This window comes from Kwoniella mangroviensis, chromosome 3 (genome assembly GCF_000507465.2).
Source record: "Kwoniella mangroviensis CBS 8507 chromosome 3, whole genome shotgun sequence".
Lineage (NCBI taxonomy): Eukaryota > Fungi > Basidiomycota > Tremellomycetes > Tremellales > Cryptococcaceae > Kwoniella > Kwoniella mangrovensis.
In genome coordinates this window covers 1,414,601-1,432,677 of record NC_088829.1, presented here as the reverse complement: position 1 = coordinate 1,432,677, position 18,077 = coordinate 1,414,601, and the positions used below count along the sequence as shown (strand labels likewise).

The 18,077-nt window shown below is 44.6% G+C and overlaps 6 protein-coding genes across 6 annotated transcripts; 2 read left to right on the top strand and 4 right to left on the bottom strand.

The window, feature by feature from the left end:
* Positions 1-183: 183 nt before the first annotated feature.
* On the bottom strand, positions 184-1,592 carry I203_108347 (uncharacterized protein; the record flags this gene model as incomplete). The annotated part of the gene is made up of 6 exons (XM_019148520.1): positions 184-252; positions 315-382; positions 455-585; positions 707-816; positions 919-1,042; positions 1,231-1,592. The coding sequence occupies 6 exons, from the start codon at positions 1,590-1,592 to the stop codon at positions 184-186; spliced, it is 864 nt and encodes a 287-aa protein (XP_019002103.1).
* Positions 1,593-1,918: 326 nt separating this feature from the next.
* On the bottom strand, positions 1,919-5,208 carry I203_108346 (uncharacterized protein; the record flags this gene model as incomplete). The annotated part of the gene is made up of 4 exons (XM_019148519.1): positions 1,919-3,021; positions 3,085-3,258; positions 3,322-4,716; positions 4,827-5,208. 4 exons carry the CDS (start codon positions 5,206-5,208, stop codon positions 1,919-1,921), a joined length of 3,054 nt encoding a protein of 1,017 aa, XP_019002102.1.
* A 1,587-nt stretch (positions 5,209-6,795) lies between these two features.
* I203_108345 (uncharacterized protein) lies at positions 6,796-7,617 on the top strand (the record flags this gene model as incomplete). The annotated part of the gene is made up of 2 exons (XM_019148518.1): positions 6,796-6,844; positions 6,899-7,617. 2 exons carry the CDS (start codon positions 6,796-6,798, stop codon positions 7,615-7,617), a joined length of 768 nt encoding a protein of 255 aa, XP_019002101.1.
* Positions 7,618-8,571: 954 nt separating this feature from the next.
* I203_108344 (uncharacterized protein) lies at positions 8,572-11,430 on the top strand (the record flags this gene model as incomplete). Its single annotated transcript, XM_019148517.1, has 10 exons — positions 8,572-9,080; positions 9,147-9,185; positions 9,242-9,389; positions 9,450-9,718; positions 9,773-10,009; positions 10,070-10,317; positions 10,402-10,587; positions 10,736-10,924; positions 11,062-11,336; positions 11,416-11,430. The coding sequence occupies 10 exons, from the start codon at positions 8,572-8,574 to the stop codon at positions 11,428-11,430; spliced, it is 2,115 nt and encodes a 704-aa protein (XP_019002100.1).
* Positions 11,431-11,687: 257 nt separating this feature from the next.
* On the bottom strand, positions 11,688-14,624 carry I203_108343 (uncharacterized protein; the record flags this gene model as incomplete). The annotated part of the gene is made up of 7 exons (XM_019148516.1): positions 11,688-11,729; positions 11,816-12,436; positions 12,513-13,483; positions 13,552-13,787; positions 13,845-14,220; positions 14,296-14,505; positions 14,570-14,624. 7 exons carry the CDS (start codon positions 14,622-14,624, stop codon positions 11,688-11,690), a joined length of 2,511 nt encoding a protein of 836 aa, XP_019002099.1.
* A 298-nt stretch (positions 14,625-14,922) lies between these two features.
* On the bottom strand, positions 14,923-17,831 carry I203_108342 (uncharacterized protein; the record flags this gene model as incomplete). Its single annotated transcript, XM_065518384.1, has 9 exons — positions 14,923-15,457; positions 15,515-16,005; positions 16,068-16,209; positions 16,262-16,452; positions 16,505-16,757; positions 16,829-17,449; positions 17,499-17,614; positions 17,684-17,693; positions 17,764-17,831. The coding sequence occupies 9 exons, from the start codon at positions 17,829-17,831 to the stop codon at positions 14,923-14,925; spliced, it is 2,427 nt and encodes an 808-aa protein (XP_065372749.1).
* Positions 17,832-18,077: the final 246 nt, after the last annotated feature.

Sequence of the window (18,077 nt, the reverse complement as noted above, 5' to 3'; positions counted from 1 at the left end):
AGAGTGGGTGTGTTGTTAAGACTGAGATTGATCAGGAGTTCATGTAATAGTATGTAAATTATTATCATCAACGTAACATGTTATTACAATCGTACAACAATATGACAATCCAGTGGTACAACAATTGTTTACTGGGCAAATTACAAGACGATATTATACGGGAGTGCACTTCCAATCGGCATATCACTTCTGGCTAATTTCAGACTCCAATTTCGGTTTTACCCCCAACGTCTTGAACAAATTAGGTTGTGACTGACCACACAACCTAGAAATATCAGCTCCTCTATTGAATCATGTATGCTAAGCTCACTTACAGGATCTTCTACCATTCCATAACCAGCTTCCGACAATTTCTGTCCCTTTTCAACCGAATCGAGAATCCCTGCGTACCATTCAAATACTGTAAGGTGCGCTATACTTACGAGTAAACGAGTAACGGTGGGATTAGGCTCACATTCAACTTTGACGACTTTCGCACGTCTACTTGCACCTCTTGTTCCCTGACCATCGATATGTTTCTGAGTTTTCGTTCCGGATAAACCACCATTGGCTATTATATGTGTACACGAGGATGATTGCGTGGGGCTATCAAGTCATAGCATTCCAATCAGCCCATCTGTCATCTTTTCGCATTTGACCTGTTGGGTATCTATCTCTCTACCGCGTTTGGAAATAAGCCAAGGGATGGAGGGGAGAATTCACTTACGCCAATCTACCTCCATTACTTGATATCAAATGTTGTACTTGTAAATTAGATACTTTTGGTCCTGTCGATCCGTTCAGATAGACCACACAGCCTTTGAAGATGTCCGTTTTCTATTTATTTTTTTATTTTTTTAAATAAAAATCATTGTAAGCAGCTGTCTCAAAACGGCAAACACAGCAAGAAAGGAATTGAAATAGAACAGCTCTATTCACCTTAGGCCTAGCTTGATCGTTCATCTGGGCCGAACGAACTTGCCAATAAGTCCATGAACCCTCGCTCCCACCTCCTCGATTGGATTGTTGATGTCCCGTAGAACAGGATACGAAGTGGTCGGTTCTGAATACATATATACAGAGTATCATCAGCTTATACAGTCTACTCATTTTTATATGTCTCTATCCAATGGTTTGTCAGTATCTTAAGCTTCCGAGTATTCATCCATCCTACATGTTACGATATAGTCCATTCCCAATATATGGTACGCATATTTCAACCCCAGTAAACAAAAGGACATTCCAACTCACCTGGAATACAAATCCGAGTTGGTAATAGGGTTCAAATCCTTCCCTCTAGTACTCAACATCCTCTGGGTAACTTCTGATCTACTCTTTTTCGATAATTCCGATCGTTGATCATCCGTTGCCTTTCTTTTCATTTGATCTTCGACATCTTTCGATTTCCATACAGTCACAGAAGCAGCCTTAGACCCAGACCCAGAACTGAAGTTGGATTTCTCTTTGAGATCGGCTGTAGTTGTAGTAATAGATTTAGATGAAGATGCTATAGATGTAGGTGTGGCCTTCCCTTTACTCTTGAGGTACGATGAAGGCGGTGGTGAGATTGGGATTATCTCCTGAGATGAGGAAGGAGATAACGGCGTGGGCATGGCAAGTGTTCTTGTATATTACATTTATACACTATATGTTACACACATAGAAGTAGAAAGAACGAGGAACGAATGAAGAGGCAGAGATGAGACTCTGTGTTTGCTTTCACCGGTTGACTCAACCCGATCAACTTTGTTCGATCGCTTAATCGCTTAAATTCCAAAAACATTACCAAACACAGGTTGACGCGACGCGTTGCTTCACTGCACAATGACTTTGTCCATCATTAACAAGTCTTCATCATTATCATCAAAACACAATACCGTTCTACACAATGAAATATAAGACCACATCGCGCGAGAGATCAGTACATCCTTTCCGCTGATCACCTCCCTCTAGCATCCCTTCCCAAACTCTCAAAAACATCCCACATAACCCTCTGCGACGTCATCAAATTATGACCTTCACCTTCTCTAACCATCAGTTCCACATCATTCATTGATCTTTCCATCCACCTCATACTCTTTTCATTTATCTTATCATCCAATGATCCATAGTATACTTTTACCGATCCTGAATAATCTGTATAACTGAATCCCCAAGGTTTATCATCCTTGTTTTTATTCAATACTATCGATAATAGATCAGAGGTAGTTCCAGGTTCGCACTCTGCATGAGAAGCTTGATTCAACACTGTACTGAACCCTTCCCCTGAAGGTGCACTCATCGATCCATAGTCTACCGCACTCGGGCTCGTGCTCGAGGTAGTATATGACTGTGTTCGAATTAAGGCCGATCGACTGATTGGGGACGTAACGAATTGAGAATCCAATGAATTTGATGATCGCAAATCAAATCCTTCATTAGGATATATATCTAATCCATCAACTTCAATTTCGTCGTCTTTATCTAAAACACTCGATGATCTAGCTCGACTCCCTGGCGATAGACTGGATCTGGATATGGAAGTCGGAGTCTTCAAGCTGGTTTGTAAAGAACTACTAATTGAGGTCAGGGATGTGCCAGAATCCTGTCGAATTGGAATAACTATTCGAGAATCGATGTTCTTGGTTGGTGAATCAGATCTACTCAATTCAGGCCGACTGAGTCGACGGTCCATGTTCTTCGATACCGATGTCTTACTAGGTGTAGTGAGTAATCTCTTTGAAGCCCTCCGGACTAAACCTGGTGATGGTGAGGTTTGCGGTCTTCGTCTTTCTCTTTCAACAGCATTTATGATGCTATCTCGATTTGACGATCTGATCATCGATATTCGTTTCTCTCTAGGTTTTTCAAAAACATCCTCATCCGGCAGGGGTGGTGTAGTCCTTGAAGATTGTTCGCTAGATACCGGTGCATTCGCATCGTGAGATATCGGGCTATGTCTTAACGGAGGTGGTTTACCAATTAGATACGATTGCAATTTCCATTCGGCAGCTGTGGCAGATTTGATCACTGTGTTGGGTATATATTTAAGCCATTTGTAGCCTAAACAGAGGGATTAATTCAATTAACAACGACGCCTGATTCTTGGTGTTAATGGAAACTCACCCCCATCTATATCGGCTCCCACCCAGGGTGCCAACAAATGTACTTTGCCTTTCACCCTATTCCTCATCCTCAGAGCAAGTGCCATAGCATAAGGTGATCCAGCAGAATGAGCCAAAATTTGGAAATCCCTTATTTCTAACACGTCCAATACCCTCGTGACTATATCCGCCCAATCTAGTGGATTTCATTTATCGGAAGACACTTGATCGGTCTTTCCATATCCCCATCTATCTATACATATCAATCTGAGATTAAAAGTCTTGGCAAAGTCATCGAATAAAGCAATCAAATATCTAACGCATCCTAGACCTAGAAATATAATCACAGGTTTACCATGGGGATTACCAACTTCTGCTAATGATATGTGAAGTGGTGTTTCGGGATATTGTCTCGGTAAAGATATGATCTTGTTGAGATGAGTCGATCTGAGATATATCGCATAAGAGTGATTCTGAATATCGAGTTGCGCTTGATATTGAAGTGCTATAAGACTCGATTCAGGCATACTTTTCCTTTTAGATAATTTCCCATTCCCGTTCCCATTGAAGTTTCGGGTAGGTGTCATCGGTCGAACGGATGCAGAAGATCGCTTATCAGGTGAGATTTGAAAACTTATCCTGCGACTTGAAGTGGGTGTAGAGGAATTTGATGTGATGGTTGATGATTTTTCCGACTGTTCCAGCTGATCTAATAGAGCTGTAGTCATCTTCACTTCCTGTGAGAGCGATTCCAAGCTTTCGTTCTCCGTCCCAGTAGCTTGTCCAGAACCGACACCTGTATTGAGAGCTGATCTTCGAGGTGTGTTGTGTGCACTTTGAGATGTTCGTAAGATCGGTTTCACGTTTGGTAGACTGTTGGCTCGAGATGGACGGGAAGGTGTTGATGATTGGGCCAATGATATTTTTCTGGTCCTTAACATATCATCTGGTGTACTAGTATTTTGAGTCAGGGAAGAGTTCTGAGGTACGGAAGCTACGCTGATACTCTCGTGATTACTCTGCACGATCATCTCAGACGACAGCCCCTTTGTATCACGCGACTCCTTCTTTGTTTGCGTAAGAACGTCCATAGATTTCGGTCTGATGCTAGCCAATCTAGGTCTTATATCCTCGATCTCCTTCCTTGCCTTCTCCTTGACGACATTCTCAGCATTCGTCACTCCGGGTGAATGTTTCCTGATGATATCATCAATAGACAAAATAGGTGTCGTGGGAGTGAAAGTTTTGGCAGGTATGTTGGGCGTAGTAGGTGTGATAGGTGTTGTAGGACTAGGCAAAGATATTAAAGCTATCTTCTCATTCGATCTAATTGATCTATCTTTCTCATCATTTCTCGTCATCTTGCTACTTGACTTTCTAGCTCTTTCAGACGTTCGTCGTTCCCTATGTGACTGCGGCTGGATCACCTGTAATCTCATTGAAGTCGATCTTCCTTTCTGACGATAGGTATCTTCATTCCACCATTCATCTTCTTCCCCCCCACTTTTACCTTCATCCGAATCACTATCTATACGATAACTTCTTCTTCTACTGGCAGCTATCACTTTAGCGGCACTGGGTAGATGTGATAATTGGGATGACGACGGGCTCAGAGCTTCGACCAATGAATCCATCACTTCGGTCGATACTGACCCTATAGCGTGCGATTCGATACATATCAGCTTCAACACTTGGGCACATTAGTATATCGGAATCTGATCGATAGTCCAACTGGTGAAGTGAATTCCACTTCACTTGACTCACAAAAAGGTTGGCCATATGGACTATTCTCATCATCCCGGACAGCTTTTACTCGCTCTTTACCTTTCCTCTCTGACCTGTTCCTATTCCTCTCGACCTCTTCAGCCCAACTCCTTGTCCTTTCTAGACTATTTCTTCTGTAGCGACCTTCTTCTACTTTCTCATCGCCTTCATCGTCTATTCTTATGGATGGCAACGGATCATTATGAGTGATCTTGGGTGAAGGTGGGTTAGGGAGATATGGTGAAGGTGTACGAGGGGGAGTGGTCGTACTATCCCTTGGAGCCGTTGAATGAGTTGAGGGAGTCAAGGAAGTTCGATAGGAATGAAATGATCCTGATTGAGGACGATCGAGCTGAAGTGGGTGTCGAGGAAAGGTGGTCATTCTGTTTTAGCTGTTTCAGTCTTTGCTGTTTTCTACAGAGACGAGTTTTCAATAGTATCGATAGTATCGTATGCAAACGTCCGCAGATCTTCCTTGGAAGTTTGCAATTATACGGATCACGAGGGGTTTCGATGTTCCGATACTCCTTGATTGATTAAGTGGTATGTCGTACAATGATGAGTGTTCAGTCAAAAAGGTATTCTACTCTCCTTGATCTCTGAGGTGTATGTACAACAGATCCCTTTGGTCGTTAGATGGTCGAAACGTTGCGCAAGATACGTTACGTTGTATGGCCCTTTTCTAGCTTGATCATAAGTCGGTACTCGTCAGGTCTACAATGATTAGAGTTAGTACATTATAGTGGAGAGAGGACTCATGAGTAATCAGTGTAAGATTATGAACGGATCTCAGAACCTTAGCCTGAGCACTGCTCGATGAGGATTTGTTTCGGATGTACACTAACGATGGATGGGGAGCACGGTCCGTCTTTTGACGAGTTCCTGATCCGTAGTGTCCAAGCAAACCACCCTTTGAGTGTTCCTGCTGGACCCTGTGATCGACATCGTGACTCTCAGAATGTATAACACCTGTCAGACCACTCAACTTCCAATGCTCATGACCAGGAAGCAAGGCTCAGTGCAGCATGGTAGTCTGTTCTGGCAGAACGAGTGGACTGTTTGTCTCATAGATGCAAGGTTGCAATTTATTTAGCCTTTTAACCGTTACCATATGCTAATCCGACCTCCACTTTCCGTGACCACCATCATTTTCCCGACTGAGACGAGACTGCCAATCACCCCCTAAATCATCGTATATCGCACATAGATTCCCATGATATACTGCATTGCAATCTACCCGCGAATTTCTCACTTGTCATCTATCACTCCCAAGTCAGAATGTGCATTGGCGCAGCAACGTCCGAAAGGCTGTCTTTCGACGGTTTCAACAAGAAGAAATCACACAATGATGGTGGTACACCGAGGAAAAAGCGTTCAACCTGTTCCGCTAAGTCAGAACAATCAACTGGATCCGCAGCTTGATATCGTAATCATGGTAAAGATGGACATTGACGGCTGGCCTTTAACACCCATTAGATAAAGGATGGTACCCGGATCATACCGTTCTCTTCTAAAGGATATGACAATCCGCAGTTCCGCTGATTTGGGTACCATCCAGATGGAATATGCCTTTATATTTGGAATCCTACGCTAACCACAAATGGGGGAATTTCACCTTGGAAGATTTGGAAGGTACTCGGTCATTCGACAAAGGAGTGAAGAGGCGATTAGATGTGATTCTCTAGACATGCCCATAATTCCAAGGGAAGGAGAAGTCAATTCGCAGATGAACTATTTCCCACAAGATACTTTCTTTGTCTTTTCGATCTACTGGTCTAGTCTTTATATGGTATACCTATCGATTTGATTGTCGATTATTCGTCTATAAAAACCATCATCACCCACTCCGATCTTTCAATCTTCATCCCCATCCCCCTCCAAAAAGACATCTCTTTCAATCCAATTCAATTCAATTCAAACCACCCAATCTGATCCTGCTCCATTGGATTTTCCGAAAACTTTAGACAAGATGAAATTCACCATCGCTTTCAGTATCGTCACTCTCTTGGCATCCACCGGTAAGTCTCCCTTCCTCTCAGTAAAACAGTCTTACTGATCACCACGTGATATAGCCGTCAATGCCATTCCGGTTCCTATGACTTCGGAGTCATCCTCCCCTGCTCCGACCACCGATATGGCCGCTGCACCCACCACGGAAGTAGCCGCAACCCCAACTACTCAAGTGGCCGCTGTGCCTACCACCTCTTCTGTCGCCCCAGTCGAGACTCCAGAGGAAACTACCTCGGTTCCTGTTGAAGCGACTACCGAAGCTGCAGCTGTACCAACCACATCTTCCCCTTCCACACCCGACTCAGGTAGCTCAGGTGGTGAATCAGGTGATACTGGAGCTACCACCGCTCCAGCCTCTACTCCTTCATCTTCTTCTACTCCTTCGGAGGGATGTACAGGAGAAGGATGTGAGACCTCTTCGTCTCCTTCCACTCCTGAACTTCCATGCGACGAATTTGGCAACATCATCGGCAGTCTTACCGGAGGTAGTTCCCCAAGTGGTTCCAGTGGTTCTTCACCTATCGGAGGAAGTGGTAGTGGTGGTAAAGGTGGATTCGGTATTGACTGCGACGAATTTGGTAATCCAATCGGTGGTACCGATTCGACTGGTTCCAGCTCTTCTCCAAGTAGCGGTACTGGTTCTGGAGGCAAAGGTGGAATCGGTATTGATTGTGACGAGTTTGGTAATCCCATCAGTGGAGGTAGTGATAGCACTGGTAGTTCTTCTGCTCCTGGAGAAGGATCTACTCCCGATTCTTCCTCTAGTGGATCAGATAATTAAGATAGAACAGGATCTTATCGTACGACTGTACACGACCTTACATAGTTCAGTATCTCCACCTACACTATATATATCTCGAATCTTTTGGACAATCAGATGAAATTAGCCTTTTTAACTTCCTCGCGAACATAGTATCACTCGTAATTTGTCTACTTTATGTCAGTAGTATCTTCTTGGACATTCATGAATGATCTGTTTTCTTTGCCCTCGATTGTGGTATTGTTTGAACTCAGGATTCCCGGATGGCCTCCAATGACCCATGTTAATGGAACATTCGAGTGCTACTCAGAGCTCCATATGTCTTGAATAAACATGATATTATGAGGACTTGAGATGAGGCAGGAGTAATCAATCCTATGACCTGCCCTTGATCATAGATGAACGCGAACGCGGTTAATTATAAATGGCAATATGTGGGTGTGTTAGTTATATGTATCGGTAATTCCCACGTTAGCTCGGGACAAGCAGAATAAGCAGTGGGATTCAGGGTTCAGCAGGGTCTGACAGTTGCGTTATTTGTATTTACAGAGTGATGAAATACAAATCCACATTTTCACAGTTGTATCGTCTGACATCTGCAGTAGCGAGCGAGCGAGTCCTTCCTATCCTCCCATCCTGTCCTATCCCATCCTACTCAGCCAATCCCACTGCGTACAATTCTCTTGACACTCACCCCATACCCAACATCCCCTCCATACCCCTATCGTACATACAGTGAGAACCATTGTCTCATCTATCCATTAATACAAATCACACATCCCATCGCGCACCGTCATATAGCAATCTAATCAATGTCTCTCCCGTCATCGTTATCATCATTATAATCCGGCCTGATCCGACTATCACCTATAACCTACCACCCATAATCTAGCATCAACATTCCTCTCGAACAAGGTCTGTCTCACTACCACGCCGGATCTTCCCTGCCCTTTGTTGGTGAAGATGAATAACAATATGAATGGGTATCCCCTATATGAAGGTCCAAATAACAATAACAACAATGGTCAATCTTCAGTCCCAATATTTCCCGGATTATCACGAACGACTTCATCATCATCTTCCATCCAACATTTCAACCCTAACCCTACCCCAGACCCCTATACCTATCTTCATTCTCAACTCGGTGCGTCAAGCTTGCACTCTCAGCTCGGAGCATCGAGCTTGAGAGGTATTGTACCGAATCTGAAGCCTACCTCGTTCAATTCTTTCAATCCTGATGATTACGTTTCCAACCTCATTGATCCTCAACAACAACAACGAAACACAGCAGAAGCTTTCACGCAGATCATCCAACAACATCATGGTAACGGGAATGGGCATGGACCGAGTAAGATCTCCGGTATAGCCAAGAAGAAATCGGCCAAAAAGTTTCATGGAGCCGAAGGGCTGGGGAAGAATGGTGAACCGAGGAAGAAAAGGACAAAGAGGTCGTCTGGAAAAGCTTGTGTGTATTGTAGAAGGAGGTGAGTCTGATCGTACATCGTTTGCTTCGGGATAACGATGAAAGACGGGCTAATTTGGTTATACAGTCATATGGTTTGCGAAGGTGGAAGACCTTGTGAGAGGTGGTGAGTTCGACTGGATCAGACTTATATGGAGATTACATAGCTGATCTGATTGACAGTATAAAACGTGAAATCCCTCATCTTTGTCGAGATTTCACACCACCACCTCATCATCCTACTCATTCTCACTCGCATCACTCGGAAGCAAGCCAAGTGACCGAATCGCCATCTCAAGTCAGTGGTGCGGAATCATCATCCACCAATACAGTACAACCCTCAATACAACCTTCAGCACAGCCGACGTTGATACCTACTCTTCCTCAACAGAATCAACAACAACAACAACAGCAACAGATACCTATGTACACTGACCCAAACTTCCCTCCGTCATGGCCATTACTCCCCAATACATCCAACCAAATGCAATTCAACTCTGCACCTTCCCAACTCAATCAGACATTATCTCAGCAGACTCCTCCAGTGAAACTAGAACCTGATTTGACAGGAAATGGGAATGGGAATCCAAATGGCGATGAAAGTATGCCTCCTCCATCTTGGGGTGATTCGAATGACGATTCGGAACTAGCTGCTTTGAAGTGAGTTATTCATGTGTTCATATCTGGAATGCGAAATTGATATCCCTGGTGTAGCAAATTCATGAAAGATTTGGGTGTACCTGCGCTCCCAGGTGATTTCTTCAGCTTCATGCAGTCACTGGATGGTAATGATCCCAACAACTCTCTTCAAGTGCCCATGTCAGATGATATGGGTACAAGTACAACCAATACTCCAGACTTTGCCAACCTCTCTTCTCAGAATCTGATAGGAGCGTTCGGTGGATCGAGTAATTACAAGGGAAAAGGAAAGGTCGTACCCATGTCAAGAATGTGAGTCATACTTGATGATTGGCATGTTTTGATTGTGTATTGATGATTTTGTTTTATCAGCGATAAATTCATGATGGCCGCTGCGGACCAACCTAATGGAAGTCGAGCGGCAAGATTGGCTCAGGTGATTAAAGCGAAGTACGACGCGGGTTTGTTGAAACCATACGATTATGTAAAGGGATATGAGAGGATGAACAAGTGGATGGAATCTGGCAGGGCTGCGCCAAGGATCGAAAGTAGAGCAGGCAGCGAGACGGATAGTCCGGCTCCGGGAGGAATAGGAAGAAATGGCAGACTGCCGTTGACGGGTAAGTCCAATTACGATTGTCAAGATACAGACAGTCAAGACCAAAATGATCAGCTGACCTTTTGGTATGATTGATGGATTATAGGCCTCACACCTCATCAAGCTTTGGGTAAAAGCATATCGCCCGATTCGCGCAGACGTATATTAGCTGCTTTAGCTGGATTCCGACCTAAATTCCGACAGATAGCTAGAACACTCACAAATGTAGATTTGGTATTTGTAGAAGAGGCTATGGAAAGGTGGATGTTGGAGTATGACAGGACATTTGCATGTGAGTTGGGTAATCTCCTCCCCTGATGGCTTCCAAGTCTAAATAAACATTTTATATCACTTCTCTCTCGCTACCTCCCCTCGTATCGTCCGTCATCATACGTTTGTTCTTTTACTAATATAATTAACCTTGTGTCCCTACTGTCCAGCTATTCACACCCCATCATGCATATGGAGACGAACAGGTGAAATTCAAAAAGCCAATCAAGAATTCTCCAACTTGACTGGTATACCTGCGTCCATGTTCAGAGATGGACAACTGTGCGTGTACGAATTGATGGATGAAGAAAGTGCTGTAAGATATTGGGAAGGATATGCTAAGATAGCTTTTGATCAGAGTGAGTAGTTCTGCCTTTCACCGACAAAAACAATACTCTCCCTCGCACACCTCTCCCTCGCACACCTCTTTCTCACCCTCGACATCATTTTACAGCCTTGATGACATTCGCTGACCTGCCCATTTACGCATCCATAGATCAAAGATCAATGTACATTTCCTGTACTTTACACATCCCCTTGTCCCTAACTCGACATAAACCTCGACACCTATCTGCTGCACCTACTCCAAACCCATCAAAATCTGCTTTCCCCGCTCCACCACCTCCTGATTTAGCTTTACCCCAGAGTTTCCATGATGGTGCATCAGATAATGGTATGATGGATGAGTTCAGGGAGATCAAATGCTGTTTTAGTGTGACCATCAGGAGGGATACGTGGGGTGTACCAGTCGCAATTATGGGACAGTGGATTGTAAGTTGGCTATCATCTCATATCGTTGGTGATGATAAAATAGTTACTGATGAATTTTGTTTCTGTTTATTTGGATCAGCCTATACAAGGATGATATTGTCAGGACATCGAAGAAGATAGAGTGTGTAATGAGGTGATGAATATGACGATACTTGGTGAAGATGGGAACGAAGGAGATTATCCTTTTGATACCGTCTTTCACCAGAACGATTATCAAAATGATGATCAGAACTCTTCTCTTTATACAAGACATGCATTAAGATACTATGCTAACTATGTACATTTGATACTGATACAACAAGGCAAGTGATATGTTTATGATAATGTTTGCACTTCACATCCAGTGCTATTTCATTTCTCGCCATTTTCACTTCCCATAAAAGCTTTCCACAACTACGTGATTTCGATGCAAAACATTCATCAATCAGCTCGAAATATGATTTCCATCTTTTCACATGGTCTGTTCATAGATTACTCACCTCTCTACTAAGGGCATCACCAATCTTCCTCCTTCCCTCTCCCTTAACACAATCAGCAAAGAACATCTCTTTTGCTCTCTTCCTTCCCTTTCCTGTACTTTCATCCACGACTTCCAACTCTTTCGGTTGTCCCTCTCGTTCTTTCAGACTTTCATATAGTGATCGGGGTGTTTCCCAAATATCCAATATTGACGATACCCTCTCTGCACTCATCCCTTTAACGCATAATAACATTCTCGCAAATTTCTCTTTCAACGTCTGAGAAGCTGATTTATCATTTAGTTCCTGATATGCCCCGAAACTCGTCAAGAATTCTTTATCCGGATAAGTCTCTTTCAGGTGATGTTGGAGGGATTTGTAAGTTGATCGAGAGAGGTATCGTGTCGGTATGATATACAACGATTTATCGCGATAAGAAGATTGGATCACTTTCGTCATGGTCGTTAAGAAATCTATGGTCTCTGATAATTTGTGTGTCTCCTTGAGGAAGAAACGATTATGGATCTGAATCTGGGATTTGGCAGTCATGATTTGTAAACCGTGATACTCCATTCTCTCGGTGACTTGCCAATCTTCGACGATATAGTAGATATGGTTGATACAAGAGTTGGAGAGACGAAACTTTTATTCACAAACGCATTTATAAACCTTTAGTCACTGAACTGAAGATCTATCTCGATACACCGATTCCACTCACACATTGTTCATTATACCTTCCATCTCTGATAGAACTGCACAGATCGTCCAATCTCTTTCGCTCCACCACATAATCCAGCACACACTCATCCTCTTCTCCGCCTAAATCACCCACCGTCCTCCTAGCGACCCAGCACATATCGCCCAGCCTCAAAGCCCTAGTTTCCACCTTGATCCCCTTCGCAGCAAGCGTTTCAGCGATCTTATCCCTGTTTGACCGAGACTCCACTTCTCTGGTATCAACGATCAAAACGATCTCATACGTTCCGGGAGGATACACAATAGCGTCTGAAGGCTGAAAAGTTGATATCTTATCGGTAGATGCGATCGTCGAGGATGAAGGAAGGGGTTGATCAAGATGCACATGGACAGTGGGGGTGGGAATATGTGATGATAATCTTGGCGCGGGTCTAGAAGGTTTTGATGGTTTATCAAGTTCTGTCAAGGAGTGTGATCGACTGGATGCCTGTCCACCGACCTGTCTTTGGAGTGCAGCTTCAGCCGCCAAGTTGGATATCGGTGACTGGGGTTTGGCAGGTGCAGAGACGGTTCGGGCGAACGTCCTTTCAGCTGTAATCAGATCATCGATAGGATAAGATGCTTTGGGTTTGGGAGTTTGAGATATGGATACCAAGGATTCATCATCTTCATCGGGAGCAATACCGTCTAATAGGTCAAGTACAGGTGATCCACTTGACGTTCTCTTCGTTTTACTTGTGAGAATCGGCTCCTCGTCGAATTTGCTGCAGGTAGGAGGAGCTTCTTCTTCCACTACGTATCCAAATAAGGTGGATTGACCGGTATCGTCTCTGACCCTAGCGAGCGAATGATCATCTACCAAGCGGAGTTGCGAGGCGAAAGGGTGATCGCGTTGGGAGAATCTGAATTCGACCTTGCGTAAATTAGTGAATTCCGTAGGGTCTAAACGTATGGTGGAAGATGAAAGGGAGGATACTCGATTTCCGGACGAATCTGTAGCAGACAAAATCAGTACTGATGTCCGATGGGGTTGATTTCGTCGATCATAACAGAAGACATACCTATATACCAAAACTGAAATCGTTCAGGCTTGGCACGAAAAACAGGTTTCTCCGGAGATATATGGCGAGACGAGGTATGAGAGGGGACTCGGGTAAGCGGTGTCTGAGCAGGAGGGATGTTGCGAGATGGGATGACAGGCGTATTCGATCCGCCAACAGCAGGTGTATGCAGGAAGGGGTGTCTCTCGATATGACTGAGTTCAGGTCTGAGGTTCCTCATAGTCACAGCTACGTCACTGGACAGCGCACAATCGATCAGCTGGGCATCGACACACGGTATCGAATGAACTCACTATCCTTCCTCTGTTAAACAATATTTATGTGGATTCCCCGTGACATACACATAACCCTTATTGACCAAAGTCTTCATCCCACTCCACGCAGTGAAATAAGTTCCCTTTTCCGAATGATCATATGATGAATCACAATAATCCTGAGCACCTCTTATAACCTCTGATTTCGTCAAGAAGACCTGAGTATTGATTTGGGGATTATCAATTGCGAGGACTAACGACATTAAAATCCCATATGATCCTGATCCTTTAGCTGGAATGTATGCCTTGGGTTTAGAGGCTTTACGAGCTTTCTTTTTTGGTGCTGCCTCTATAGAGGAATTGGTAGATTCGTCGTCGGATGGGGTAGCTCTCGATTTACCTTTGTTTTTGGTCTCTGTTCATCAACATTAGTATCATCGGTGTGAGCTGAGGTTTCCTTAGACCAGTGATGGAGGAAGAATGAGCTCACTTGCAGGTGATTCCATTACTATATCATTCTCCTCGCAATACGTTTTCCACTTCTTCTCCAAGATAGCTACAGTCTTCTCCCCTATATGTTGAAGGACGACTAATTCCCTAGGCCGCGTATAGGTGACGGGGCAATTCTGTAATGACCGACATGCTTTGTTGTACCCTTCTGCAGATTTCATATTCTTCTCTCGAGCAGCGTCCCGAAGTTCTACCCGATTGGCCCATTCTTATCAGCGTCTCTTCCATGCAACGAAGCGAGATGCTCAGCTCACCCTCCATCCATTTCAAGAATAACGGATTGCCGCATGGTGGTTTCTCTCGTGGCATCGGTTGTAGGCTGATGGTAGCAAGAAGAGGGTGCAGCGGTGCAAGAGGGTATCATAGAGTGACGATGCTGCTATGAAGCCAACACAAGAGGTTTCTTGAGAATGATGAGACAGAGACATGAAAAACAACAACAAAAAGCAAAATCAATGTTCGAGGACAGACGCGTAGTGCTGGGTGGCGAATTTACTTAATCCTGCAGTCCACCTAAGCCATAACCCAGTCCATCACAGGACATATCCGCATGCATACAACTACAACCACCTATTATACAACTGAGATCATGATCATAGCAATGCTTCTAGCTGCCAAGGGCAGAAGCGAGATGGAAATAGAAATCTGAAATATCATTATCTGACATCTGACCTCCTCCAGCCAAGTTAAATAGCTCTTCGCCATTATTTGGCCATGCCATATACCCCGAGCCTCCAGATTGCGCGGGTTGGTCCATCGACGAGGGAGGATATTGGCTCGTATTGGAGGATTCAGTAGATAAAAAATTGCCCCATACTGTATTGGTATGTTGGCCGAAGCTAGATGGACTGCTCGGAGTGATACTCGGCCGTTGGTGGAGGAATTCATTGGTCGTACTTCCACCCAATCCTAGGAGCTGACCTATATCATCAAATTGTCGATTCATCGAGGTCGAAGATAGCGGTAATGAATCCGTTTCTTGGTGTATGGAAGAGACCGACGGTAAGCTCTGTTGAGCGAGGGTAAAATCCTCGCCAATTAGGGATTGAGTGGAAGGTGAGATGGAAGATGGATTATACGTAATATTGCTTGAGGCGCTGGTAGGTGGTCCAGCGTTCGTTACTGTCACTTCTTTACTAAGACTGCTCCAAGATCATCAGTGTCTTCCAGACTGAAGATGCGATTTGACATTAACTCACCATAGCATATTCAGTATTTGATAACCATTATGCACAGCGTATGCCATGATATCTTCCTGTTTTGGTTCGCCAGCCAAACGAAGTGCCACCCTCAATATCAAATCCCGCTCCGGTGCGTCCTTCGCTGTCAGCTGAAGAAGAATAGCTGCGGCGAAAACTATCGGTGAAGTCGGTCTGAGCATATGCATCGATCGTTCATGGGAAAGACAACCTTCCAGTAATTCGATAGAAACAAGGACGAGATCACTTTTCATTTGGTCTGTCCATGGACCTGGTTGAGCACGAGCTTTGGCGACTCGAAGGATACCGACCAGTCGAGATCTGATGGATAAGTATCGGAACCACCATCGACGTAAAGGATCCGTCTGGGGTTCAACCCATTTACTTTCCCAGCTAGATAGATAGGTCTGTATCCAGATCCTCTCACTGTCCAATGCTGTGGTCGAACGATTGTTCTGGGTAATACGGGATATCCGTTCCTTCGATTCACCCTATACAAGTGGGTATGGAGCTCAGTTTGGGCATGCACAAGTGGTGTAGTGTTAATGCTCACCTCGAATCGATACAAAGCATAATCAGCTGCCATAAGTGCAATATCGTCAGAGGGTCCCGTACGATCTAATTCGTCTGCTTCGTAATCGGTCAAGTCGAAAGCGAGACACGAGATCTCTTGTCTGTCCGCGATTGATTCCCATCTGAAGATAAATGATTAGGATGACAGCTTCGGAAGACAGAAATATCACATACCTGCTCTCTACCAGTACGAGAGATAATCGTGTTCGCAGATCATTCGCATTTCGAGCTTCACCGGAGCTCCTACCATGATGTCTTGCAAGCTGAAGACCTATCTGTCCTGCCATCCGTACAGCCATCCCTAGTCGAGTCGCTCGCTGATCATCTACCAATCTTGGAGTTCGTAGCGCCCACATTTGAGCCATCTGAGGACGCGAATAAGCAATAGCAGGCAATCTCTTTAGCGGTGGTACTCACCAACATGCCTTGAACAATCTCTATAGATTTGGCAGATGTAGCGCAAATTACCAGCTGTAGCTTCTCAAGGTGTGCCCAAAGTTTGATAGCTAACAGACGATTCTGAGGAGTGGAAGTTGATAGAGTAGCAATGGAAGTAGCACCTAGTGCGAGGATGACGGTAAATAGGAAAGCAGATCGTGATCGTACGAAAGAGGGGGTATGGATATTACGATCAAGCATGCCCCATTGGGGGTGTACATGGCAAAAGTAACTGTATTCTTGGGTTAGTCGATACTCCCACAATGTATGCAGACCGTTCAAGAAGAAAGGACGGAGACTTACTTTGAAAACAATGTTCCGACTTGATCCTCATTGATCACATTCTGATAAACCGGATCGAGTCCCATACTGACATCTCTTTTCGTGCCGTGCAAACCATGTTGAAAGTATTTCCTCTGATCTGCAATGATCTTCCCCAAATTCTCTTTTGACCACCTCCCCAGTCTGATGGCATCTTCCAATGGAATATTGGTATTTGGAGTAGGAACCACCATCGTATCTCTCCATTCCGTATCGTCGGTATCCCATCCTCTCCTCGCGCATTCTGCCAAGAACAGCAGAGGATTGTGTACGCCTCTACCTGTTGAAAAGTCGGCTCGGGGAATGGGATCCGATATAGCAAGCTCAGAGCCTGTTGGGAAAGAGCCTGCCATGGTTTGTACCGTCCTACGTGTCATTGATTGACGGGAGGCTTCGAGCCCTCGATGGGAAGCGGGCGCAGGTGAAGGAAGGGTAGATACGAATGGATCCAGATCTAGCGGACTCTGAAGGCGTGTCAGGGGCATCGAAGGATGGTCATTGCCCCAAGGAAGATCTTGAGGCTGCTCATTTCCAGGACTTGGGGATGAGAGCGTTCTCAACGCAACGCTATTGTCCTTCGCCAGTTTCTCCAGGGTCTTACGACTATGCCCATGTCAGCTTGTACACCATCCAAACTAGTGGGTTGACTTACTTCTTGCTGCCTTTCACTCGTCCACGACGAGCAGCGGTGAAATGGCATGGTATAGCTGCACTCTGACATCGAACACAAACTCCAATCTCAGGGACGACTTGACATCGGACTTTCGCCTATCAACGATCAGTGATAGCAGATGAGCTCCATTCCTATGCATGAAGGAAGAGACTGGGAAGACTGACTATGCGACATCTGATTAGATTACATGGACATTAGCGACTTGGTCCGATTTAGATGCGAATCGATACGAGATCAAGCTTACGCCGTACAAGCTTTCAATCCTCGCTTCTCCGTTATGATCACACATTCCGATCTCGCTGTAGCCTGCATAGCTAGCACTATAATTTCCTATGGTTACTTGGAGGTGAATCTAGACATGAAGATGGCCATTTGAAATATCGGATACAAAAGTACATTCGTGTCTAGTGACCGTTTGGATTGATAACGTCTCGGCGGCAAGTCTATGGTATCAATGGTTTCGATGCGGTCGGAATAATCGGCCGGATCAGCCGTAGGCCTATGCGTGTGTATGAGTCGGTCCACACATTCAATTCTGATGCTGACTACATCATCAAA